The following is a 25,080-nucleotide window of genomic DNA, read 5'->3' as shown; positions in this document are numbered from 1 at the left end:
CTGGGACAGGCGCTCAGCCAGCTTCTAACTACTTCCCAGCACTGTCCTCCCTTCATAGCTATCTCTTCACCTCGTGCTTTGCTCCGGTCTCCCTTCTGCTTCTCCCATGTCTGGCTCGAGTCTCTGGTGTCCCTCCTGTGTCCCCACCTGCCCAGAAGTTCCACCCCTCTACTTCCTGCCCGAGCTATTGACTATTGGATCTTTATTATAACTGATCAGCAGCAAGACAACACTTGATCCGCCTCTTTGGGTGGCCTTTGGGTAATGAGGGTTGCCTTTGAGCAGGTGTGGAAGGGCAAGCATTTACAAATATAAAACTCAGTGATGGGCTATAGAAATGACAATACCAAAATTCTGCCAGCCCCCTGCCTTATAGAATTAACCATTGAAAATAGAGATACACCTTCATGCAGCGTTGACAAAGGTCCCTACCACATGTAGATCTGAATAGGAGAGAGCTGGAAGCCACAGGGGAAGGTCTGTCCACATGGGGCTGTGAGCTCTCTTAAAATGTTCAGGAGATCAGGATACTGAGGATGGGCAGAGGGGCGGGTAGAAGAATGGCTTCCTGAGAGGAAGCATGAGTGGAGATGGGCAGAGAGAATCCTCAGAGGACACAGAAAAGAGCATCACTTGTGTCTTATGGGACTGAGTCCCAGGGTCCTCAGTCAGAGAAATCTCTGTGCTGTGCATGGGCACGGGAAGGCCACTGACCACAGAGTCACAGCTGGGCCTTCAGTGGGGCTGGGGAAGGGAAGCCTCATCCCTGGAACTGGGAATTTGGCACAGGCTTGCTCCATTCTTAGTTGTCTGCTTATAGCTGTGCCTGTGGAGGCCACCCAGAGCTCCTGCTCGATGCTGCTGTTCTGGTCTCCACAGTCCCGCTGATGGGAGAGCTGTCCACCAGCAGACAACAGGGTTCTGCTCATGGGGCAGCATGTTCAAGGCTGGGACAGGGTCAATGCGGGAAGCAGCCAGAGATGTTGTGTGTATTTCAGGGAGAACCTTCTAGAAAGAAACACTGGCCTAGTCTTTGGAAGCCTGCTGTGCAACTTTGTTAGGACTTTCCTGTTGGAATCTTTATGTTTTGAGGAATCTTTTGTAATCTTTTTTTTTTTGTTTTGTTTTGTTTTGTTTTGTTTTGTTTTGTTTTGTTTTGTTGGTTTTTCAAGACAGGGTTTTTCTGTGTAGCTCTGGCTGTCCTGGAACTCACTTTGTAGACCAAGCTAGCCTCAAACTCAGAGATCCACCTCCCTCTGTCTCTCAAGTGCTGGGATTAAAGGCATGCGCCACCACCGCCCAGCGTAATCTTTTTTAATGTGTGTCTGTCTGTCTGTCTGTCTCTACCTGATGGTTTTTGAGTGTTCCGTGTGTCCCACAGGTTTTTTTTTTTTTTATTGAAAGCTTCCAACTTTCTCTTCTAAATATCACTGGGATGAACACCCACATGTGATCTTTTTTGTACACATTCCCAGTTGTCGCCAGAAGTAAGCTCAGGGATTTGAAGGCGGGACTGATGTGCATCAGGCTGTTGGAGCTTTGCTGGTTGTGATTTTGAGAGGGAAAAGTAATATACACTTTGAAGATAATTTTTCTTTTTTTTTTTTTAAATCTTAGATATTTCCTTTATTTACATTTCAAATGTTATCCCCTTTCCTGGTTTCCCCTCCGACAACCCCTTATCCCATCTCCCCTCCCCTTGCTCACCAACCCACCCACTCCCATTTCCCTGTCCTGGCATTTCCCCTACCCTGGGATATTGAGCCTTCTCAGGACCAAGGGCCTCTCCTCTCACTGATGTCTGACAAGGCCATCCTCTGCTACATATGCAGCTGGAGCCATGGGTCCCTCCATGTGTACTCTTTGGTTGGTGGTGTAGTCCCTGGGAGCTCTGGGAGGTACTGGTTGGTTCATATTGTTGTTCCTCCTATGGGGCTGCAAATCCCTTCAGCTCCTTGGGTCCTTTCTCTAGCTCCTCCATTGGGGACCCAGTGCTCAGTTCAATGGTTGGCTGAGAGCATCCCCTTCTGTATTTGTCAGTCACTGGCAGAGCCTCTCGGGAGATATCAAGCTCCTGTCAGCAGAGGATAATTTTTCAATTGGCTTTTTTCCCCCACAGAGAAAAAACTCTGAAATGTAAAGCCGTCTGTTGCCTCTGTATCACCACAGGTGGGACACAGGCAGCATCGCTGAGAGGGTGGGTTGGCATCTGCAGCCTCAGTGCTTGTGGGGATAAAGCAGTGGCCTCAGGCAGGTCACCTGTCAAGACTGGAATAATGGCACTGGCCGCTTGGGAGTATAGCTCTGCCAGATCACCTTCAGGACCTTTTTGCCTTCCATGATTTTAAACAAGAGAGGAAACGTTTGTCAAGGATGTCAGGAAACAGCATCCCAAGGATTGCACTGGAGCTGAGCTGAAAGGAAGGCTACCAGACTCAGCCCCACATCTCCTTTATAACAGACTCACCCTGCACCTGTTGTACACAATGTTGCAAGGCCGGAAGCTCACCAGCTCTCTGTCCTATCAGCTGTCAAGGCTGATATGAGCAAGTAGCCATCAAGGTGCTGCCGCTCTGTGTACCCAGAGGGTGTCTGAAGAGTGGCCCCTATTCATGTCCCGGAATTGGGGGTGAGGGACAGCTCTGTATGTCTGGGAGAATTCTGCTCTGCTGCCTATCAGTCATAGGGCCTCAACAAGCTGTCCCGTGAGGCCTGGTGTCTTTATCGCAGGTTGGAGGCTATGACCACCCTCCCCACTGGCCTGCTGTGAGGAGTTAGTCCAAGTCAGACATTTCAGTGACGTCTGGCCAGGAGGGTGAGCAGCCGTCATTGTCTGCTCCTGCTCTTCCTCCTCCTCCTTGTCCTCCTGGTTCCCCTCTTTCCCCCTTAGAAATGGCTCCATTTTCCCCCTTAGAAATGGGATGCCATCAAGGTCACTGGGCGGTGCCAATACCATGGAGGCATCCTGAAGCTTCTGCCTTTGATGGTTCCATTCCGCTTCTCCTGTCTTCTCTGGACAGACTGACAGTGCCTCTCTTTGTTGTCTCCAGAGTTATCCTAGAGCTGTGGGGAGGACTCTTCTCACCCCCCCAGAGATCGCTATTGCTTGTCTCATATGGTAAACGGTAAAACAAATGGTTCTGGCCAAGTTACGGCCCTTTGTGTCCCTCAAGGTGGCATCCTTGCCCGCCCCTCTGACCAGTACCCAGCTAAGTGCCATCTCCTGAAGGGGCGAGAAATGCCAGTCAACAAAGAGTTGCGTTCTATGCTCAGGAAAGACTCAATATTCAAAAGATTAAAAATTAAAACAAATGAGATATTACAATACTCAGGTTTCTCTTATAGTTACAATCTTTATTCAAAACAGGTAGCAGGGAGCCTTCTGCACCTGGTAACAACTCTGTCACCCTGAAAAAAATACTCAACTATGGTGTCTTAGTCAGTGTTCTATTGCTGTGACACTGTGACCACAGCAACTCTTATAAAGGAAAACATGTAACTAGGGCTGGTTGAGGGTTCAGAGGTTCAGTCCATTATCATCATGCTGGGAAGCATGGCGGCTTGCCGGCAGACATGGTGCTGGAGGAGTAGCTACGAGTTCTACATCTGGACAGACAGGCAGCAGGAAGAGAGAATGACACAGGGCCTGGCTTGAGCATCTGAGACCGCAAAGCCCGCCTCCTAGTGACACACTTCCTCCAATAAGACCACGCCCACTCCAACAAGGCCACACCCACTCCAACAAGGCCACACCTCCTAATAGTAACACTTCCTATAAGCCCACAGGGGCCATTTTCATTCAAACCACCACATATGGTATGTTTTTAAAAGATTTACTTTATTTTAATTATGTAGATGGGGGGCAGGCAGGGTATGTTCAACCAGAGGCAAATACCTGCCCAGTCCAGAAGAGGACATCAGATCCTCTCTGGAGCAGACATTATAGGCTTATAACTTCCCTGACCTGGGTGCTGAGAATCGAACGTGGGTCCTCTGTAAGAGCAGCATGTGGTCTTATCCACTGGACCATCCTTCCAACCCCTGTTGTTTCTGAGGCAAGGTCTCATGATGGAGCCCTGACTTGCCTCAAACTCATAGTAATTCTCCTGCTTCTACTTCCTGAGTGCTGAGATTGTAGGTATGTATTACCATGGTCAGCCTTCGAGTAGTATTTTAAACTTGGTTTCCTTCTGCTGAGTGTGAGAAGATATACACTGTATTGTATATTGAAATAGATCTTACAGATACCTAAAAGTGGAGTTCTCCTGTTTTTAGCTATCCCTTTAGATTAGATCCTAATCATAATCTCTCAGACATCCACTTCTGTGCTTCAAAGTTTTGCCATGGAAATTTTAAGGCTTTAAAAACTGAAGCTCTTTAATAAATAGCTTCAGTTTTTCAGTTCCCCCTAAAACATGAGGAAATTCTCCCATAATAAAAGGGAAGTGCTCCAGAGACTAAGACAGCCTATGCAGCACTTGCCCAGGGCTGAGCCAGCGGGGGTCCTAGAGAGTCCCCAGTCCTAACCCCAAAGCAATCACCAGTTGATAATCACTTACAAGTGAAAATTGAGTTTTCTCCCAGGGAGCCTCTGGAGAAATGGGCGGAACTACTCTTCAGGGCAGGCCGCATGCCCAGCAGTAGATGCCAACAAAAGGGACCCAGTGTCAGCCTGGCCAGACCCTTGTCTCAAAATCCATTCAGGGCTATTCCTTTGTCAATTATCTTATTTTTTATTTCATTTTGTTTGATATATATTTTCCTTCTCTCTTCTTACCTCACAGGTCCTTTGTATATAAGTTATAGCTCCCAGTTTAATGTGTTTTTTTTTAAGGGATTCCTGAGTGTGTTGTGTAAGTGTTGGGCCTCTGCTTCTTGTGCCTTCTGCTTGTTTTGCCCGATTCCCGTGGTTAGTTTTTGTTTTATCTGATTGTATTATATTAATTTTATTACTATGCCACAGAAACCTGTTTGTTTTCTAATGAGAGACAGAAAGGAGGTGGATCCCGACGGCAGAGGAGCTAAGGAGGAGCTGGGAGGAGTAGAGGGAGGAGCTGGGAAGAGTAGAGGGAGGATCTGGGAGGAGTAGAGGGAGGATCTGGGAGTAGTAGTAGGAAATGCTGGGAGGAGCAGAGGGAGGAGCTGGGAGGAGTAATAGGAGATGCTGGGAAGAGTAGTGGGAGGAGCTGAGAGAAGCAGAGGTAGGAACTAGGAGGAGGAGTGGGAGGAGCTGGGAGGAGTAGTGGGAGGAGCTGAGAGAAGCAGAGGGAGGAACTAGGAAGAGGAGTGGGGGAGCTAGGAGGAATAGTGGGAGATTCTATGAGGAGTAGAGGGAGGAGCTGGGAGGAGTAGAGGGAGGAGCTGGAAGAAGTAGAGGGAGGAGCTGGGAGGAGTAGAGGGAGGAGCTGGGAGGAGTAGAGAGAAGAGCTGGGAGGAGTAGAGGGAGGAGCTGGGAGGAGTAGAGGGAGATGCTGGGAAAAGGAATAGAGAGAGGGGACACCATAATCAGGATATAGTATGTGAGAAAAATCTATTTTCAATAAAAGGGAATGTGCTGGAGAGATGGCTCAGCGGTTAAGGGCACTGATCTGCTCTTCGGAAGGTCCTGAGTTCAATTCCCAGCAACCACATGGTGGCTCACAACCATTCATAATGAGATCTGACGCCTCTTCTGGTGTGTCAGAAGACAGCTACAGTATACTTAGATGTAATAATAAATAAATTTTAAAAAATAAAAGGGGAAAAGGGACATGTTAGACTCTTGGATGAGAGGCAGGCTGATTGACACACTAAGTTACTCTCCGTGAAACAGTGGGGGTGGGATCACATCCCAGCTGTCAATGGCTCTGACATAAATATGTTGATCCATCACCAAGTTACCCAGCTATGAGTAGGTCTTCTGTCATACAAATATGATTGAATTGCTATACATTACTGTGGAAAAGGGAAGCCTACAGACTCTCCGTGAACTTATCCACTAGCAATCCTGGTAGACTTTTCTGCCAGGATCTGAGAGTCACCGGGACAATGATGGACAGCCCTGGCAGAGCTCGGCACAGCGAGGCCAACTCTTCAGTGATAACAGGGGAGCTGGACCAAACCCAGTTCTCTAGGTCACAGCCTTCAAAGGCTCCAGACAGAGCCTTCCCTAGTTCTCACACCCCACACTGCTTAGATCCCCACCAGGAAGGGAAACCCTTCCGTCTCCTGTCATGGTATCTTGGCTATCAGTTATTCAGTCAAGGTTTTTCCTTAGCTCATGAATTCTCAAAGGAAGGAATTTGGGTGAGAGACACAGATAATGAAGCCCAGGTCTGTTTAGCAGAACAAAGTGATGGTCCACTCCAGAGAGAGATTAGAGCAGTCAGACCTTAACCCTGGAGAGCAAAATTATGTGTTGTGTATTTACAAGAAATCCTTTACTTATTTACATGTTACATTGTATTTATTTTATGCACACATGCACACATGACCCTTCCAGAGTCACTTTTCTTTCTCCACCACACCTTCTTTGGGGTCAACTCAGGTCATCAGGCTTGGTGGCAGACACCTTTATGGGCTGAGCTATCTCTCTGGCCCCAAAAGAAGTTCTATGACTATTTATAAGGCAGATGGCATATTCACAGCATAAGATAACACTTTCTCCTCCCAAACCATGGCAGACTAGATCTTCCATTTAAGGCATCCCTCTCCCCCCTCCCATATCCTCTTGAAAAAGCCTCAAAACCACAAAGCAAATCATATTATCCAACTTTTGAGGTCCCAGACCCTTCCTTTGGAGTATGGCTGGCAAATGGGAAAGCATCCCATGACTGTGTTTCTGATAAAAAGCCTTACTGTAATTTCTAGAATGATTAACCAGAGGTGCATCCCGACTGACAGGAAGATACAGTTTCCTTGCCTCCCTCACACCCGACTTCCTACCTAACCAGATGTATATACTGGACATTCAGCATCTTTTCTTGGTTTCCTCCCATCTAATTTTTGCCTACCTGGTCTGAGTGTCATTCCTATATCCATCCTTTATATTCAGTGTGAATATGTGGCAGTATTTGTGGTAATATTGTCCGTATTTGTTTATTGAATAATTGAACAGGTCGGCTGCATATGGGAGCGCTTTAGTCATTCTGTGCAGATGCGCTAAGACCCAAGGAAAGACTCTGGCTGTGGGACGCAGTGGCGTGGTATTCACGGGGGAGCACTCTGGGGATGAACTGAGAGGGAAAGGGTGCGGAGGACAGACAGAGAGCAGTCCCCATATCTGCTGCATGTGGCCACGACCATTTTTGGCCAGGCTCTGAGTTATACCAGTCACAAGTATCACCTCCACATTCCTGTGATCAGGTGAGCCTCTGCAGTTGCCACTACACAGCCTCTTCCTCGTGGTGAGGGGAAGACTAGGGCAGTTACATTAAAGCCTTCTGAGTTGGGACTGGGTAGTAGCACCCTCTGCACTCCGAGAAAAGATGTGCAGGAAGAAGACCCTAGGAACGGAGGGGTAGGAGCTTGCCTTGGACTTTTGTGGCCTTTGAGATGCCTTTGGGACTTCTAGGCCGGGCAGAGGAGCCCAGCTGGCGACTGCTGAAGCTCCGAGAATTTAGAATTAGGAAAGAAGATCTGGTGTACAGTGTCCTCTAGGCCATGTTCAAAGCAGGGCTGGGAGAGAACAGAGCAAGAGCAATGCAGGAACGTTCTCCGCAGAGCCCAAGGACTCTGAAGTGCTCTGACCAGAGTGGGCGGGGGTGCAAGCGCACCTCTGTGCTTTTGTCATGTTCAAAAGCAGGCATGCTGCAAATATATATATATATATAGGCTATTCCGAGCTGCTCCGAGAAGCTATCAGTGTATCTGCTAGGGGCTGAGCAGAAAGGCACGGTTTTGCAAGAACTACTCACAATCTTTCTCCTATTGTTTGAGACTAGACCTCACACTCTGTGTTCCAGGTTGCATGGATGGAATGTGCTGCGTGGTCCTGGCTGGCCATGGACTTGTTACATAACAATCCTCCTGCCTCCACCTTTAGCGTTGAGGTTACAAGAGTCAGTCAACCACACTGCCTGCTTAACTGGGTGATTTTTTTTTTTAACATTCAAGAGCTAGAAGACCGAGAGGCTGCCTTTGACACTTTGAAAGATGTCACAGGATTCTTAACCTTGGGTCTGAGAATCCCCCAAGGACCTTTGGATAGATTTTTTTCAGAGAGTTCAGAAACTGAATGGAATAGCGTTCCCTTCAGTGAAGAAGGCAGACCATTAGAAGTTTATATGACCTGGTCATCACAGGTTACAGGACATCCTTCCTCGGTGGCTACAGTTACCGGGAGATCGCTGGTATATGTCAGGAGTCAGTATAGTTGTTGAAGGCAGCTCTAGGCACCTACTATGCACTTCCTCCTATGAACTCCCTTGCAGTCCAGCCTCACCCAAAGGGCTCTGCTAACTTGACACTAGAGGGCAGAAGAGAATTGCCCAGCACAGCTTCCTGCTTCCGGCTTCTCACAGCATTGCTCTAGCAATAGGAAGTGCCTGCTGGTTATCTTTCCAGTGTTTCCCATCCTCCCACTAACGGTTTTACCAAGACTTGTTGGAGTTTGTACTCAGGGCCTGGGTCCACTCGGCACTCCTGGGTTCCAGTCGCTCCAGGTTTGTCTCTAGCCTTAGCTGTTTCCAAAACACTGCCTCCGCTTCCCTTGGAGCCGTTTGCCTGCCTGCACCTGCTCACATCATTAAAAATAGCCCCAGGGTGTTCTTGTGCTGACTAGACAGTGGCTGTTAGTTACACTATGTCAGGATCGGAAAGATACCCTTAGTAAGTATCATACTTCACAAGTACTGATCTGGGTGTAACACCGTTTTGTTTTGTAAATTAGAACATTTATCCCAAAGGGCCCCTTGCCCCCCTAACCAGCCAGAAGGATTCCTAAGACAGGCAGAAATAGGCAAGCACTAAAAAGAGCTGCAGCTAATTAACTAATTGCAGTTTCCTGGGATAGGTTTGTTTTTCTTTCTTTTTCTCTCAGAGAAGGTTTGGAAGCTGCTAGAAACATGCAGAAAAGGATTTTTTTCCTTCCAAATTTTATTTCTTCCTTTTCAAAGAACAGGACTGGTGCAAATGAACCTTCTTTTAAAATTAAAAAAAAAAATACACACCCTCATGGAAAAAACATCAGAAAGAAGAGGCAAGGAGTGACTCCTACTATTCGTCAAAGCCCACTCACTCCCACCCCCACCCCCACCCGGGGAACTCCAGGGAGAAGACCCACAGGGGGGTGGAGGACACTTAGGGAACAGTGTCTTTCAGACACGACAGGACTGCCACCCATATGAACTCACAGAGACTGGCAGCATGCGTAGGGTCTGCCTAAGTTTAAGCCAGACAGGGTCCCAGTGAAGGGCACCTGTCCGTCCTTAACCAAGAAACTGTCTCCAGTTGGTATCTGCTCGCAGTGGAGTCTCACCGGATATACAAAAGACAGTGACGGGAGGCCCAGTGCCCAGCAGTAGATGGCCAACTCTGAAGGAATTCCATAGTTATTTGCAGATGTTTCCTCTCACGTTGCTCTGTTGGGGCTTTCTCTCTTCCTCATCTTCTGCTTGTGCATTGTGATTTCCAAGGTTGTGTTTTTATGGGTTTTGTTTGGGTATGTATGGGGGATGAGGGGAAAGTGTTTCCTGTTCTCTCTCTCTCTCTCTCTCTCTCTCTCTCTCTCTCTTTTCTGATCTGTTTTGTTTTGCTTGTTTATTTTCTGAAGAGAGAGAGGGAAAGAGAAAGAAGGCATGAAGCTGGATGGGTGGGGAGGTGGGAGAATCTGAGAGGAGACAGAAGGGAAGCCATGATCAAAATAGATTTTATGGAAAAAAAGTATGCATTGTCAAGAAAAAAAGTCCTCTCCCCTAAGAAAGAAAGAAGAAAAAGAAAGGAAGGAAAGATTTAGGAAGGAAGGAAGGAAGGAAGGAAGGAAGGAAGGAAGGAAGGAAGAGAGTTCCCTGTGTCCCTATAACACAAAGATGGTGTGGCTTGTTTTCCCCTATTTTTTTTTTATGTCTTTGCTCAAATAATATAATGGTGTTCATACCCTCAACTCTTTCTTAATCATTTTGCATCCTAAATACCATTGTGCTGTGTGTGTGTGTGTGTGTGTGTGTGTGTGTGTGTGTTGCTCTATCTATAGCATATTCCTTTGAGACAGGGTTTCTCACTGAATCTGGAGTTAGGCTGGTGACCAGAAATGCCCAGAATCCTCCTGTGTCCATGTCCGTTAGTGTGCGAGTGACAGGCACCCCACGGCCTTGTCTTTTACATAGATCATGGGATTTGAACTTCTTAAGTCCTCGTGCTGGTGTATGAGGCACTCCTGCCCACAGAGCCTTCTCCGCACTCCATCAATGCTTAATAAAAGAAGGTGATGTTGCTAGCTAGTTTCTTCCCCTGGCTGGGGATATAGCGCGGTGTCTCTCACAAGCTAGGTAAGGTATGGGGTCTTCCATCCTTAGTCCTCCCTTTCAAGCTAAATTGGCAGTTGTCAATGTGCCACACCAGCTGGCCACACCCAGTTGGCTATTTCCCTGATGGTGGCAGCCTGAATCTGCACTTGGAGACACACATGGAGTGAGATTCTGCTTCGGGGTATCAGATGTCCAGAGCCGAGAGGTGAGAGGTCGGCTGCCTGCCATTCTCTGAGAGCTTCTCCCCCACAAGGTTCCCTAGCTTTTTGAGCGAGAGGCTGATTTCATCTGTAGTCATTTGGAACTCCCACCATCCTCCCACTGTTTTCTAGGGGAAACCTTGCCTGGCTGGCCTCTTCCTCTCTTTGTGATGTTACATAAACAAGAGAGTGCACTTGCTTTTTAAAAATAGTATTACTTAAATTGCGGCGAAATAAGCACAACAAAAAATTGACCATCTTTTCTGTGCCCATTGTCTCCTTGTACAACTTGAACATTAGCTTCCTATTTTCTCCTGCCCCAACAGTGCCACCTTCTGTCCCCAAGACTCTGACCACCAAGGGGACCCAGGCTGGGGTGTAACACAGCGATTTGCTGAGAGGAAGAGGAACCCTGGGTTTGAGTCCCATCAACCCCAAAACAAATTTAAAAACTTCTCGGGACCTCATGCAACTGTAGTCATGTGACACTTTACAGCTAGACCTTGAGGGCCTCACAGTGTGTACCGCTTTGACCTCCAGTTAGGGTGCCCTTCTGTTCTAAGGCTGACAGCATCCCTGTTCTGTGAATCAGCCGTCCTTTAGCCATCTGTGCATCTCTTCCATCCACAGCTTCGGCATTTAACGTGACTTCTTTGACACTTCAATGTGGGTTCCTTGCCATTATTAGAAGCTGATGTTGTTGAACCTCCTCCTCGTTTATGTTTTCTCTCTGTGCATGCCTTTTTGACATCTCCTGGAACTGCATGCACTAATTAGAAATTAACAACGACAACAAAAAGATATTAAAGAGTTGAGCGTTGTGACAAAGTTCTGGCCATGCAAGCCTAGTGACCTGAGTTCAATTCCCCAAACCAACAGTGAAAGGTAGGGCCCGACTCTACAGCTGTCCCCTAGCCATGCTTAGTGGGGCATGAGCATCCGTCTATGCACACGAACACACATCATAATAGTAACAAATATGTTTGAAGTTAGCTGTGGATCTAAGATACTCAAGTCAAAACATGTGCTCTGTGTTGTAATAACCACAGACCATTAGAATGGAAAATTTGAGTGTTTTCATTTTTTTCCCAGTCTGAAATGATTATGTCTCTCTGTAACCCCTACCCCATCCCTTTGAAAGCCTCTGCCAGGCTGGGGAGATGGTTCTGTGGATAAAATACTTGCCCAACAAGCATGAAGACCAGAGTATAGATCTCCGGGATCCCTGTAAAGCCACGTGGGTGTGGCAGATCTGATCCCAGAGCTCTGTAGGTGGAGACAGGGGATCCCCAAGGAAAGCTGGTTGGCTTGACTAGCTGAGTCTTCCAGCTCTAGGTGTGTTGAGAGACCCTGCTTCACTCTGTAACTGAGAAAGATAGTGATGGAGGAAGACATTGGGTGTTAGCTGTGGGACTTCACATACACACATGCACTCACATACATACATGCACTGACATGCGCTCATGCACTGACATACACACATGCACCAACATACACACATACATGCAAATGACATACACACATGTACCGGCATACACACATACATGCAAATGACATACACAACCATCTGGACTATGGGGGTGTCTCTTGACCCAAAGGGGGAAGTTATGAGCTCCTGGGCTCCTGTTACCCAACCCCATTCTTTGGAAATATAGTCATAACTCCTTATCTGGCTGCTGATGTCCAAGAGTGGCCTTTGAGATTGCATCGCCACACGGAAGTAAGGTGCCTTGCCGAAAAAACCAGCACAAAGTTCAGGCCTCTCTTACTCAAGAAAAGCAATGCAGATAGTCCATGGGAGCCTGGAGCCTTGACTGCAGCTCATACTGAACGTGTGTGTGTGTGTGTGTGTGTGTGTGTGTGTGTGTGTGTGTGTGTGTGTGCGTTTCACCAGCTCACAGTACTGCTGCTACCAGGGCTCTCCCAGTTTGAGGATCTGAGCTGAGGTCCAGACAGGAGCCTCACTGGGTGTGGGGGGAATGCATTGCAGGTTTGTCTGGGACACAGGTTACTACCACATCCTTTGTAAATTGTGACTGGCACAATGGATGCAGGTGGAATTTTCCTTTCGCTACTTTGTGCTAGAATGACACAGACCAACTGGCTTCACTATACTTACGCCTTGTTTTATTTATAACAACAACTCGTCTAGTCCTTGTAAACCCTGTGAACCAAGTACCATTATTGTTCCTATTTTACAAACAAGGGAACTGAGGCACACAGAGAGGTCATGTAACCTGCCCAGAGCTGCCCAGCAAGTGGTGGTAGCCCCAGAATCTATGCACTTTCTTGTGGTCCACAGCGCCCCTCTGCGGAGCACAGAGGCATCCTAATTTCAACTCTTCAGTGACTCCCTGACTTAAGGATGGCTCCGTTTCCGAGTCACTTCAAGTGTTTATCTTTTACTGTTCAAAATTAGACCTTCCCCTTTCAGCAAGAGTGTTTTTTTGAGAGACCTGTAATTTGTTTCCTTTCGGAAACAACCTGAGTACATGACTCTATCTGCCAGGTCAGCGATTTTAGATGCCGTTTAAGTTCTGACACCCCTGGGTCTTGTCCTGACTTATTACAGTGCCGACTCTAGCTCTCAAAGCCACTGTGTCCTTCTTGTCCATAATTGGAGAGTTCCTACTTAAAGAAACGAGGTTGGGAATCTCAGCAGCTTTAAAACCTTGGCACCAGAGTTCTGAATCTTCCTCCTCGGTGACAAACCCTGTGTTAAAACTATTAATCCATCCCTAAATAATTTATACATTTATCTATAAATATAAATAATTTATAAATATGATGAACTGCAAATAAAACCTCAGCTTAGATGAAGGGTTGGTTAAAGCTTAACAAACAGATTCTCAACTGAATGTAGAAGAAGAATGCAACGAAGACATGTCTGCAAAAGGACAGGGAGGATGCTTTTCAGTCGTGTTGTAGCTGCTAGGCTCTGCTCAAACAAAGTCTTTCCTGCCTTTATTCAGATATTTTCCGTGGGTCCTTTACGGCTTCTGGGACAAAGTTCAAGTTCCTGAGCATGCGGAACTGTAAAAAGAGCCTCCTAACAATATCTAAGGGAATCATAGAAGCAGCCAGAGACTCACATTTCTGCATGTACCTGTGGCAGCCTGCTGTTCATCCTGTATTTCCGTTTGGCCGCTGTATGCAGACATTGTCAGTCATAACTTGCTCAGAAACTGAGACATCAGGCTCTGGAAGTAGCCCAGGGCAACAGCAGTGTCCTGGGCTTGAAGGATGGCAGATGCCTCAAGAGGTGCCGGAGCTCCCCCAAGAACCCCCGTGCCTACAGAAGCTTCTAGTCACATCCAAGCTGAGCATGTGACACTGGACTTGTTGAAAGACCGTTCTCTCTCTCTCCCTCCCTCTCTCTCTCTCTCTCTCTCTCTCTCTCTCTCTCTCTCTCTCTCTCACACACACACACACACACACACTCATACACACACAGAGAGTGTAATCAGGTCCCTGCTGTCTGGCTCTCTCATGTGGTTAGTTAGCATTAACCCTCAGAAAGTAACTGCAGAACAGGACTCCTAAGGCCTGACTGCCAAACTCTATGTGGAAGTTTGAGGGCACCCCATATTCTCTGTTAGGGTACAGGACTGAATACTCAGCCTCTGTTCTCTATTCAGGCCTTGCCTGAGGTGCCAGGAAACTAAGCCAAAATGTTGGACTCCTCACTTCCATCCTCTCCATCTGCCTGCTTCATGGGATCACATCCTTAACTTCCACGGGCGTGTGACTTCAGAAATCTCAGTTCTCAGCTCCCTACCCTAAGCCAGCCTTTGCTGGGTTCTCAGAGCTGGCTTTCCGTCTCTTCCTGACACCAGCTTTGCTTTGGAGTTCATAATCTATGCAGGGTAGAAGAGCAGATGTGAATGATGTCTTGTGTCTTTCCATACTCTCTAGTATAGTTGTGTCTAGCCATGGCTGTGCAGGACCCTGGTACCTCTGTAGAGACCAGGAAGTCAATGTTCTCCCTTACTGTGGGTGTTTGGAAGTAAATTTGATTCTCCTCTATGTCAGGGGTTCTCAACTGAAGCCATGTCTAGAGACAGTCTGGGTTGCTGCACTGGAATGGATGGATCTGCTAACAACAACAACAACAACAACAACAGCAACAGCAAAATTTTTGACCACAAAATGTCAATAAGGTTGACCTTGAGAAATCCAGCTCTCCCCTTATGCTGACCTCCCCAAAGTCCATCACCCATACAACATGGATGTGCTCCTGCAGCAGGGACGAGGGGAGGGGTGCCTCATACTCTTAAATGGCTGCAGTTAGACAAGATGGTCAGAGGAGATCCTCTGTTTAGAAACCCTCCTGTGGGCTCAGGGCCACGCCCTTCCATTATGCAAAGGCAGCTGCCCCAGTGAGCCGGGCAGGCACAAAGGTGACGTGGTCAGGAGTAGCTATTTGATCTCCAGTTTTTCCAGAATTTCCACTCCCATGCCAAGCATGCCTCTCCAGAGGCTGTTCCCTGTCCAAGAGCTCAGGAGGACGTGAGCGTAGAGCCGTCATCTTCCAATGGTGAGGTGATTCCCCTCCGCGCAAGTCTTCTCGACAGACATCCAGTTCACAGGAGCCAGAAAGGTACAAGTCGATCGAGTTTTCTGTAGTCTGGTAGTTTTGACTCATCTGAAATATAAGTTCAGGGCCCAAATCCTTATGGATTTGACTGTGGGCCTGTGTTCACAGGAATCTGCTGAAGTGCACTCAGTCTGGTTTCCTTTGGGGGAGTTCACGTGGGTAGATTTTAGGGATGCTGTTTGAGGCGTGAAGAGCTTCAGCTGAAGGCTACTCACTGACCTTGTTTTTCTGTAAACCCTTGACTCCATCTTCAGGACCCTTCCTTCTCCTTGGTTGCTATGGGTACCCTGTAAAGTCAGATTATAAGTGCGCTCCTACATCCCCTGTGCTTCCTCTCTGAGAAGGGCACTTGTCAGTCTCATGTGTAGCCTGGTCGACTTCTAGATAGCTCAAGTAGGAAAGATTTACTCTGTGACCTGGCTTTTAAGGAGAGTCTATGTATTTTCTAGAATGTTAAGCTCATAGGCAGGCAAACTAAATAGAACTTGGACAAACATGTATAACTTTTTTTTTCTGTTTTGAAATTGTTGGGTTTTTTTTATTCCAGTTACAAGTCTTTCATTTACTTCTCGTCCTGTTATCTGATGAACACAACCCTGAGCAGCAAAGTTTGTCTTTCCAGGCCACAGCTCATTGAAACACCTTGAGTGGACTATTCTTTGAACAGAGATATTTACTTTTCCCTTTGCATCAAGTTGACCTAATGGGCTTTAATTTAGAGTCCATGCCTATATGGCAGAAGAATATGTAGGAGAGTTTAGTAAGGCTGTTTTTCAGTACATTTAGAAAACCATTGGTTGGTACTTGCCGTGCATCGATCCATGAAAAGCAGGATTGGCTCCTCAGAGGTGTTTATTAGATGTTTGGGTCTTACAGTGAAAGGGAGGTTATTCTGGGATAGCTCTGGCCTGGCTTCAGGGACACCAGTTCTGAAGGGTGGCTGGCTTGGAAGAACACATTTAGATCCCCACACTCTTGGTGGGGTGTGTGTATGGGAGGTGGAGGGTGTGGGGGTGGGATGGGGAGATGGGGGTGTGGGTGTGTGTGTGAACTTGGAGTGAAATGGTTTAGAAGTGATATCCAAGGGCTCCTCTGTCACCCCATGCAATTTGGTGGACTTGATAGAGCCCCCCAGAAAGGATTCTGCCCCCCCCCCCAGTACTGGCAATGCTGTGACCTGCTGGCCAGTTCAGACCCCTGACAGCTCCTCCATTTCTGACCATCTGCCCCTCTTCCTGCCCCAGCCTTGCCTAGTACTGCCCCCAACCAGGAGAGCATCTCACCCTCCCACCCACCCCTGACCCCTGGGTTATATTAACAACTTCATCCTGACCCCATTCAAGTAGACCTGCTAGCTCCTGTGTCCTGTGTCTGTGGCTTTCCTCCTGTTCCTCTGTAGGCGTGCTCTCTCTCTCTCTCTCTCTCTCTCTCTCTGAAACACTTCCCTACATCCCCAGCTCTATTGTTTCTTATTCTCAGCTTTCAAACAGACTCAAGTCTCTTCCATCCTTAAAAATCTATGGACCCAAGGGGGCCTGGGGAAATGGCTCAGCAGTGGAGAGCACTGGCTGCTCTTGCAGAAGACATGGGTTTGATCCCCAGCACCCACACAGTCAGAGTCAGGAAACATGACACCCTCTTCTGGCTTCTGCAAGCAACTGGGACACGTGTAGTACACAGACATCCACGTAGCCAATATCCCTACATAAAATAATTTTTAGAAAACCCTCCCTCTAGCCCTGCCTCTCTCCCGGGCTTTGGTCCCAGGCTCTGACAGCAGACCTTGGTAATCATTGTTTTTCTATTTGCAGATTAAAGGCTTTCTCACCTTTGTTCTCTCTGCTTCCAGGAGACACCTCTGTTTTCGGTTTCACTACCCCTTCTCTGCCTTGGCTTGTTCCCTAGCCATTAAATGTGGGAGTTCCACACTGCTTGTTCTTAGTTCATCACTGGCCAGTCACTGACGTCACCTTTGACTGCCCGGTACACCATGCTAACTTATAAAAGTTTCTGTTCCTACTGAGAGAGAGAGAGAGAGAGAGAGAGAGAGAGAGAGAGAGAGAGAGACAACAACAACAACAAAATACTTAAAAGATGAAGGAACTGGATGGACATGGTGACTCACATCTGTAATCCCAGCTCTGGGGTGCCTTAAGGCAGGATGATTTCCACAAGTTCAAAGCCAGCATAAGCCACAGAGTTGCAGGCCAGTCCCCTAGGCTACAGAATGATATCATGTCTGAAGAGAAAGGGAAAATCTAAGAGTTCACCATAACCTGTGAAAACCCTCCATTTTATTAGGAAAACATCCATCTGTCTGTCCTTCTGCTCACCCACCTATCACCTATGAAATGAGGTGATGTTCTGTGGGGTCGTGAACTCAGGTTTCTGCATCAGATACAAGAAAGAAGGAATGAAAGGGAGGAGGGTGTGACTACTCCCAAAGTCTGGAGAAGATTTTTGTTATAGATACAAGAGAGAGCATAGCCAAAGGCAGACATCTGGGAAAGTCCTGAGTGAACAGGACCCTGAGGCAGACCATGTGAGGAGAGAGGGGAGAGGGGAAGGGAGAGGCTGGAGACCAGGAAGGTAAACACAGCAGACAAAAAGGGTTGGGTAACCAACATGGCTGGATCCTATAGGGAAGGGTAGCTGTGGGGAAGGCGGCCTAGTCCCTGGGCTGAGGAAGTCTAGAGTAGGGGGCAGGGCAATGCCAGACATACACTGTAACAGATAGGGAATGAGGGATGCTGGGAGAACCCGGCGGCCTGGCCACTTTGATATGTTAAATAGGCATCTTAGCCATTTATCCCAGGTTTGAGACTGACAAAGTCCAAACAATGAAAAGATGAAGACCGTACTGAGGAACCCACTGCAGCCTGGTTGGGGGAGGGGCTGAATTAACTCTGAGGCACAGGGCTGCATGAGCTTGTATGAACCAGCCTGGGAGCTGGTTGGCACCCTAGCAATCAGCTTACTCTTGTTCTCTAGCCTTTCGGTTCTAGAATCATCTGTCCACTGGAGATGCCCGGGAGCATGGGTCATAGTCTAAGTGTACTTTAGCCTGAGCAGGAAGCTGGCTTGGGGTACCACTCATTTCAGACAGCACATGGAAGGAGCCCATTCTCCCATCGGTGGTACTACTAGTAATGGCCCCTACTCTTGGTGGGAGATTTAACTTCCACTCTTGACCACAGTATGCTCACTGCCATCCCAACAGCTTTATATGGGTAGTGGGGTTATGTTGGGGACCCTCCCCACCAAGTCTGTCTGGTGGGGGTGACAATCCAGGAGAGGTAAAGAAAGAAACTCAGGCCAGTACCATCTTTGCAGGCACTGGGTGATACATAGCCTTCCAGACACTGACCTCACGGTTTCCGTTTCTTATACGTTTAAGCATGGGACTTGTGACCTGTGACCTTTATTATAAGAATGAATTCTATCGGCTGATAAGCAGAACTCAAGTCTGGGGCGTCTGTCACAGGGATGGGTTCTATCACTACAGGATCCCGGCCTAATGATGCTCAGGATGTCTGGGCAGAGGGATTCAGGTAGAGGCTGAGAGTCACCAAGTTGATGGACCACTTTTCCAGGTGACTAGGTGTCATTCATTTCCTTCCTTCTTTCCAGTGCTTTTTCTAAGCTGTGCTTCCTACAGGTTTGCTGGTTCTAGTTAAGCCCAGGGGCTCAATAGCCAAGGGCTCATTGAGTCTGATGAGTGCCTACTCCCAACTGAGAACCTGTGGGTGTCTGGCAGGAGGTACCTCTGTGTTGGGGGGGGCACCGCTGTGTCATACAACATGCTGGGCCTGTGCCATGATAAGATATCCAGTTGGGATCTGGATTTGAAAGCTGGCTCCCCATGGACCAGTCAAGCCCCTTGTATATAATAGTAACTTTTATTTTCCTGTGCTAATTTTCATCTCTGAGGCTTACTGCCTCAGTCTGCTAACCTAGGTCTAGTCCCTGAAGCTTCCAGCCTCCATATAGTCTAATCTAGGCCTAGGATGTTGTCAGCCTCTGAGACTTACGGCTGAATAAACTCACCCCTTCTTGTTCTTCCTAAGATTAGACTGGCTGGCTCAACTTCAGCCGTTCTGGCTCAAACCCCTCTCCAAACTGCCCGACTCAGTCTGGCTTCTCTTCCAGCCTTTGACTCTTTTCTCTGCTTGCTCTCAGACTGACTTTAGCAATCTGTTCTAATCTCTGACTCCTTCCCTCCTCCCCTGTGTCTCAACCCGTCTCTATAAAGCTCTCCCAGTAATGCTGCCTCCTCTCTCTCTGCACTGCCCCTTAAGTAGCTTCCCTTTCCGCTCTCTTCTTGAGAGAGTTGGGCATATCCTATTCTGTCAAATCACTCAATTAGATATCACTTTCAAACATGGTGCTTACCTCTCCAAACTAACTTAACCTGAGATTAAAGGTGTGTACTAAGGGCATGTTTGTATTCCAGCCAGGGGGATTAAAGTTGTGTGCTAAAGGCTGAGCCACACCATAACTAGAAAGAAGTATTTTCAGTAAATAACACAGTTTTGGGGTTCACAGTGTGATCAAATATCCCGCAACACCTCAGTAAACCTCAGTGTGTATGTCAAGTGTTTTGCAAATAGAAGATACAACACAAAAGCCTGGGTGATGGCCTAAACCACAGTTATCATAACATATAATCCCAGCTATGGCTTTTAGGGAATTGTCTAAGGATCCAAACAAAGAACATGCATGTGGGCCCGTTGTGTGTGCAAGCCATTAGAGCTGTTTGCTCTACTGTCGATGGGGCCAGTGATTCATGTCTGCGAAAAACAAACACCAGGGTTGTGATGGTGAGAAATTATTTCATGTCGGTAGCCTGACTAATGGGAGCTGAGAGCCACTGTGCCTTGCCTCTGCCTCTTTCTGTGGTCACCCTGCAGCCCAAACCACAGAGGAAGACAAAGCTAGTAAGCCTAGCAACAGATGCCAGGGAGACAGAGTAAACCGGGCTTGGGTGGGGCCCTGGCCTGGCTCACTCTGTGGCTGAGCTGGTTAGCTGTGATCCTTATGGTCCTCCAACAATGCAGGCCATTGTATTTACTGTTTGATCCATGCTCAGTTCTTTATTAGGCTCCTGGGCATGATCTTGTTCACCTGAGAACTGACGTTGAGACTCCAGACGTTTATTTTTCTCTAAGAGACCACAGAGGACACACCCACACCATACACATACTACACACACATACCACACACACAGATACTACATACGCACCCACACAATACATTCATATATACATCACTACACACATAAACACCATGTATACATATACCAAATACATCTACCACACACACATATACATACCATATACATACACATCCATACATATGATAAACACACACTACATACACATACTCAACACATACACAACACACACAGAGATACTACATACACACCCACATAATACACTCATATGTACATCATTACATACATACCACGCACACATATACCACATGCACCTACCATACACATATACATTACACACACCAAACACACATGCATACCACACCACATATCCCACATAAAATATATACCACATCATATACACACCGTATATACACACCATACACATACCCAACACACACACACATACATACCCACACATACACCATAAGCATGGTAGGGAGAGATCTTTCCTAAAGCCTACCGTGTACTCATAGAAAGAGATACAGAGTTTAAATAGTGTCAACAAGACAAATCTGTGAGCTCACAGGTCAGTTAGGGCCTGTCTGTATGGAAGGAGCTGCAACTGCGAGACCAGCTTATTAGAAATGGCTGCCTATTGGTCATGTTTACCAAGAGGAGACAACTGAGCTGCATCATAGACCTCCCAGCTTGTTATATGAGGACCCTGGGCCCTGCAGAGCATGGAGACACAGTTTTGTAATCCCAGCAGTCTAAAGACCAAAACACGAGAATCCAGAGTTTGAGGACAGCATTGGCTACATGAGACCATCTGAACAGAGGAAAGAAAAAGACCTTTGATGCCATCAAGATGTCAGTCCAGTGGATGAGGCTCCCCTTGCGCTTCCAAAGGTATCCTGGGGCCTCTTGTCTGATGGACTCATGTGTCTAGGTGGCTTGAGGTTTTCCAGGCAAAGGCTTTCCCTATTGCTCTGCCAAGACACCGTTAGAGTTGAGTTCTGTTGGGATAAACATTTGTGTAGACGCATACACCCCATTCTGTCGGGTATCACTTGTCATACCTTCCCACATCCCAGAAGTTTGCAGAATCCCTTCACACTCATCAACCTCGCTGTGCCTTGCAAAACATTAGAAAGGGTAGAAAGGCTGGTGGGGGGGGGGTGAGGGGGGCTGTCAAAGAGGGCCATCAGAGAGGGACTGGCATCAAAATTAATGGAAGGTACTTTGGGGCCTTTACCCTTTGTCAGAACATAGGTTGATTTATTTACTTTTTATTTTGTTTTCAGACAGGGTCTTAAATTTCTGCAGCCCTTTCTTGGAACTTGATCTGTAGACCAGGCTAGCCTAGAACTCTGAGATCTGCCGGCCTCTGCCTCCCTAGTACTGGGTGGGTTTTTTTGTTTGTTTTCTTTTTCTTTCTTTCTTTCTTTCTTTCTTTCTTTCTTTCTTTCTTTCTTTCTTTCTTTCTTTCTTTCTTTCTTTCTTTCTTTCTTTCTTTTTATTGAGACAATGTTTCAGATAGCCAAGGCTGGCTTCAAACTTGTTATACAAGCCAATGATGGCTTTCAACTCCCAGTCCCCTGCCTCCACCACCTAAGCGGATTACATGCAGGTGTAACCAGGATAGGCCCTAGCATTTAGATTTAAATGGCATTGCCAAGGGTAGGTATGAAACATACGGATTTCCAGACTTCTGGAGTTGGGAACTGCCCACATCAGCCACCAAACAGGACAGACTGGATTCCCCTGAGTCAAATTGTGGCACCTGAGAGAGCAGGCTATTAGAGTGCAGCTGCTATAACATTCCCTCATTCTGCGGAATCACAAGTCTCTTGTGTGTTCATTGCTATTCTATGGCTGGTTGTGTACCCCAACTCATGAGCCCAGGAATCTCACTGTCCTTCCCCTCCCACCCCCCACCCCCCCACCCCCACCGCCGCCGCAGCTTTTTGGGGGGATGGGTGGAGTGGGGGGGATTTTCCTTTTTTCTGCCTCACCTCTGTGGCTTAGCCCAGTCCCAGTAACGAATGGGCGGGGGTTCCTGCTGGAAGATTCAAGGGGCAGCTAGGACAGTATACTGTGATTTTCTTTCCTAGACACCAGGTACAGACAGAGAGCTTGTTATGAGCTTGCTAGAAGCCAAAGGACAGCTTGGGCCTGGGGAAATGATCTGTAAATTAGCAACCAATCTCAGGCATTGTCTGGGGACATGGAGAGCAAACCAAGCCTGCCCCTGGGCTGCAGTGGTGTGGGAGGCCCAGGGTTCCACATGGCCAGGGACTTAGACTCTCCCTATCTAGGTCAGAACACAGTAACGGGACTCTCTCGGGTCGTGTTATTAACTGATCTCCACTCTCACCTGTAAAGTTAGTCCGGGTAAAATTACTTGTACCCCTCAGACATGCCACAGACTTTGCTGTTACAGTGTCATCCGAAACTCTTCTAAGTGATTGAGCTTGGTTTGTAAAACGTTAAGGTGAAACCAGCGGCTGGAATCCAGTCCTCTCCTTCCCAGAAAGTTTTTCCCATTTGAAACACTTCGCCAAAGCCCATTCTCTTTCAGCCTGCAGAATACTCGCAAAACCACGCCCCCTTCACCCCTTTGGGCCAGGTCCTCCCGCCCCTCAGAACTCGCCTTTCTCTAGGTCTACTCTATGGCCATCCCTAGTCCTTCGAAGCACTGCCCAGAGACTAGTGCCAGAATACTGGTTCACACGTGCGTAGGCCAGCACACACAGGTTAGCTGTTACCAAAAAAAGCGTGTCAGCCCGGCTCAGATGTGACTGGCTTCTCCATTATCTTTCTGGAGTCGCCGGAATAGAGAAACAGGTCAGGGGACCCTGCTGTTTTTCCTTTTGAGTCTGAAGAAGGCTCTTCTAGGCGGAGAAAACAGGTCACCCAGGTCTGTTGCACAGGCCATGTGCTCCTGTCCATAGCGCAGAGCACAACACTAGAACCTTCTGGTGGCTTGCCCGCTTGGCTTTAATTTTAAATCAGGGGTGCTCCTGCTCAGTGGACGTGGAAGGCACGTGCTGCGCGGACACTAGTTCCTAGCCGCCCCCTATCAGATCGCGGCTGTCACCTCAGCTTGATGCTTGTTCCTGTCCAGAGTGGTCATGGTAGCTTTGTGGTCCCCCAAAGCCGCGCCGGCCGGGAAGACGGTAGTGGCGGGCTCAGCTGCCGCTCTATCAGAGGCTCATGTGGTTCCAGCTCAAGCCACGCGTGTCCTAACCGAAGGCGCGCCTCCCGAGGCCTGGGCGGGTCTCCCGCGCTGACTCAGCCGGGGGACGGCTAGGGCGTGGCCATGGGTGGGGTCCCCAGGGTCTTTCCCTCCGCCTTTCCGGTGTCTGCCGCAGGGACTGGGTGGTGATTGATGGCACTGCAGCCCGCTGGCCAGGAGCGGTCTGGGGAGGGAGGCGGGTCCGGAGGTTCTGAGGCGGTGCAAGGGGAGGAGCGTGGGTGGGGCTACGAAGGAGGAGCTAGGGTCCAGGGTAGGCAGACTCATGCGGACCTCATGGAAGGAGTGCTTGGGCTGAGAGTGCCATCGTGGGTGAAGCAGGGGACTAAGGGGAAGGATGTGGCCGCGAGGAAGAAAAGTTGGAAGCAGACGGACCCCGGCTGGGTGGAACCAGAGAGGAAGGGGTACCCCCCCCACCCCCCAAAGAGCGCGGGAAAGGGCTGGGAAGGAAGAAGAGGCGGGCATAGGGTGGGTGGGGCGTGGGGGTGAGGCTGGGCGGGGCTGGGGCGGAGTATGCCCCGGGCTCCTCTCTTGCCACCCCCGCCCCCGGCCTGGAGCCACCTGCGCCCCGCCCCACCGGCCGCACCCCAGCTAGGGAACCTCAGAGTTGGTCGTCTGAGCTTCGTGTGCGCCCAGAGGATCGTTGCAAGTTCTGCTTCTGCCTGAACTGCTTTCCTGGATCCCAGAATGAGGCCTCACTGAGAGCCCTCTGCCTGTGGACGAGGGAGCGGGTCTTCGGAGAGAACTCTTGGGTGGGAAGTTGGTCTGCACTTCGGCAACATGACCAGCCCAGAGGGCGCGCAAAACAAGGAAATTGACTGTCTGAGTCCTGAAGCGCAAAGACTGGTAAGAGGGAGACACGGTTCAGACCTGTGCCTGCCAGCAACCGCGCCTGGGCCCCCACCCCAACCCCCAACCCCATCCCACCCCACCCTACCCTCGACGTCTCTAAGGTCAAGGGCAACGGTGCCTTCAGATTCAGTGTGCTGCTGGAGCAGAGGCAAGTGGGCTTGGGCCCCTTGAAAATCCTGATATAGAGCAGCTCCTGCCTACCATCAGGTGGTTGACTGAGAGCAAGGTGTCCTTAGGTGGCGCTCTGAAAGGTATATTTAACGCCCCAATGTTACACTCAAGGAGAGTGGTCTCTCCCTCCACCCCTGGTGATGGTCTCTAGGTAGACTCTGCCCAGCTGGCTGGCTCTGGCCAGGACCCAACCTAGGTCTGAGGTCCGAGGGTGGTGTAGGGTTTCACAGGAAACTGCTGGTTTGGTGTTTTACAGAGTACAGCACCTGGGAACTGGGTCCTTTATCCAGTGGCACCACCTGGCCTTGAGTGGTCTGGAGGGTTTACAGGCTCTTGACCTCAGGAACACCTCCCTCAAGCATCCAGGGCCCCAATTCCACTTTGGTGGGTGCCAGCAGCCTCTT

General features: G+C 48.5%; 1 protein-coding gene across 13 annotated transcripts in view; it reads left to right on the top strand.

Moving 5' to 3' along the window:
• Lrrfip1 (LRR binding FLII interacting protein 1) overlaps positions 1-25,080 on the top strand; it is a 132,143-nt gene that overhangs the window by 32,625 nt on the left and 74,438 nt on the right. Inside the window, exon 1 of one of the 13 annotated variants that reach the window (XM_052193651.1) lies at positions 24,178-24,499. The exons of 9 other annotated variants lie outside the window; for them this stretch is intronic. In XM_052193651.1, coding sequence (XP_052049611.1) covers positions 24,434-24,499 — 66 coding nt within the window. In that variant the 5' untranslated portion in view covers positions 24,178-24,433. Of the gene's footprint in view, positions 1-24,177; positions 24,500-25,080 lie in introns of those variants that run through there. 3 more of the 13 variants (XM_052193650.1, XM_052193645.1, XM_052193647.1) reach the window with 3 other exon arrangements.

This window comes from Apodemus sylvaticus, chromosome 9 (assembly GCF_947179515.1).
Source record: "Apodemus sylvaticus chromosome 9, mApoSyl1.1, whole genome shotgun sequence".
NCBI classification, from domain to species: domain Eukaryota; kingdom Metazoa; phylum Chordata; class Mammalia; order Rodentia; family Muridae; genus Apodemus; species Apodemus sylvaticus.
The sequence above is the reverse complement of the archived record's forward strand: the minus strand, read 5'-3'. Positions and strand labels throughout refer to the sequence as shown.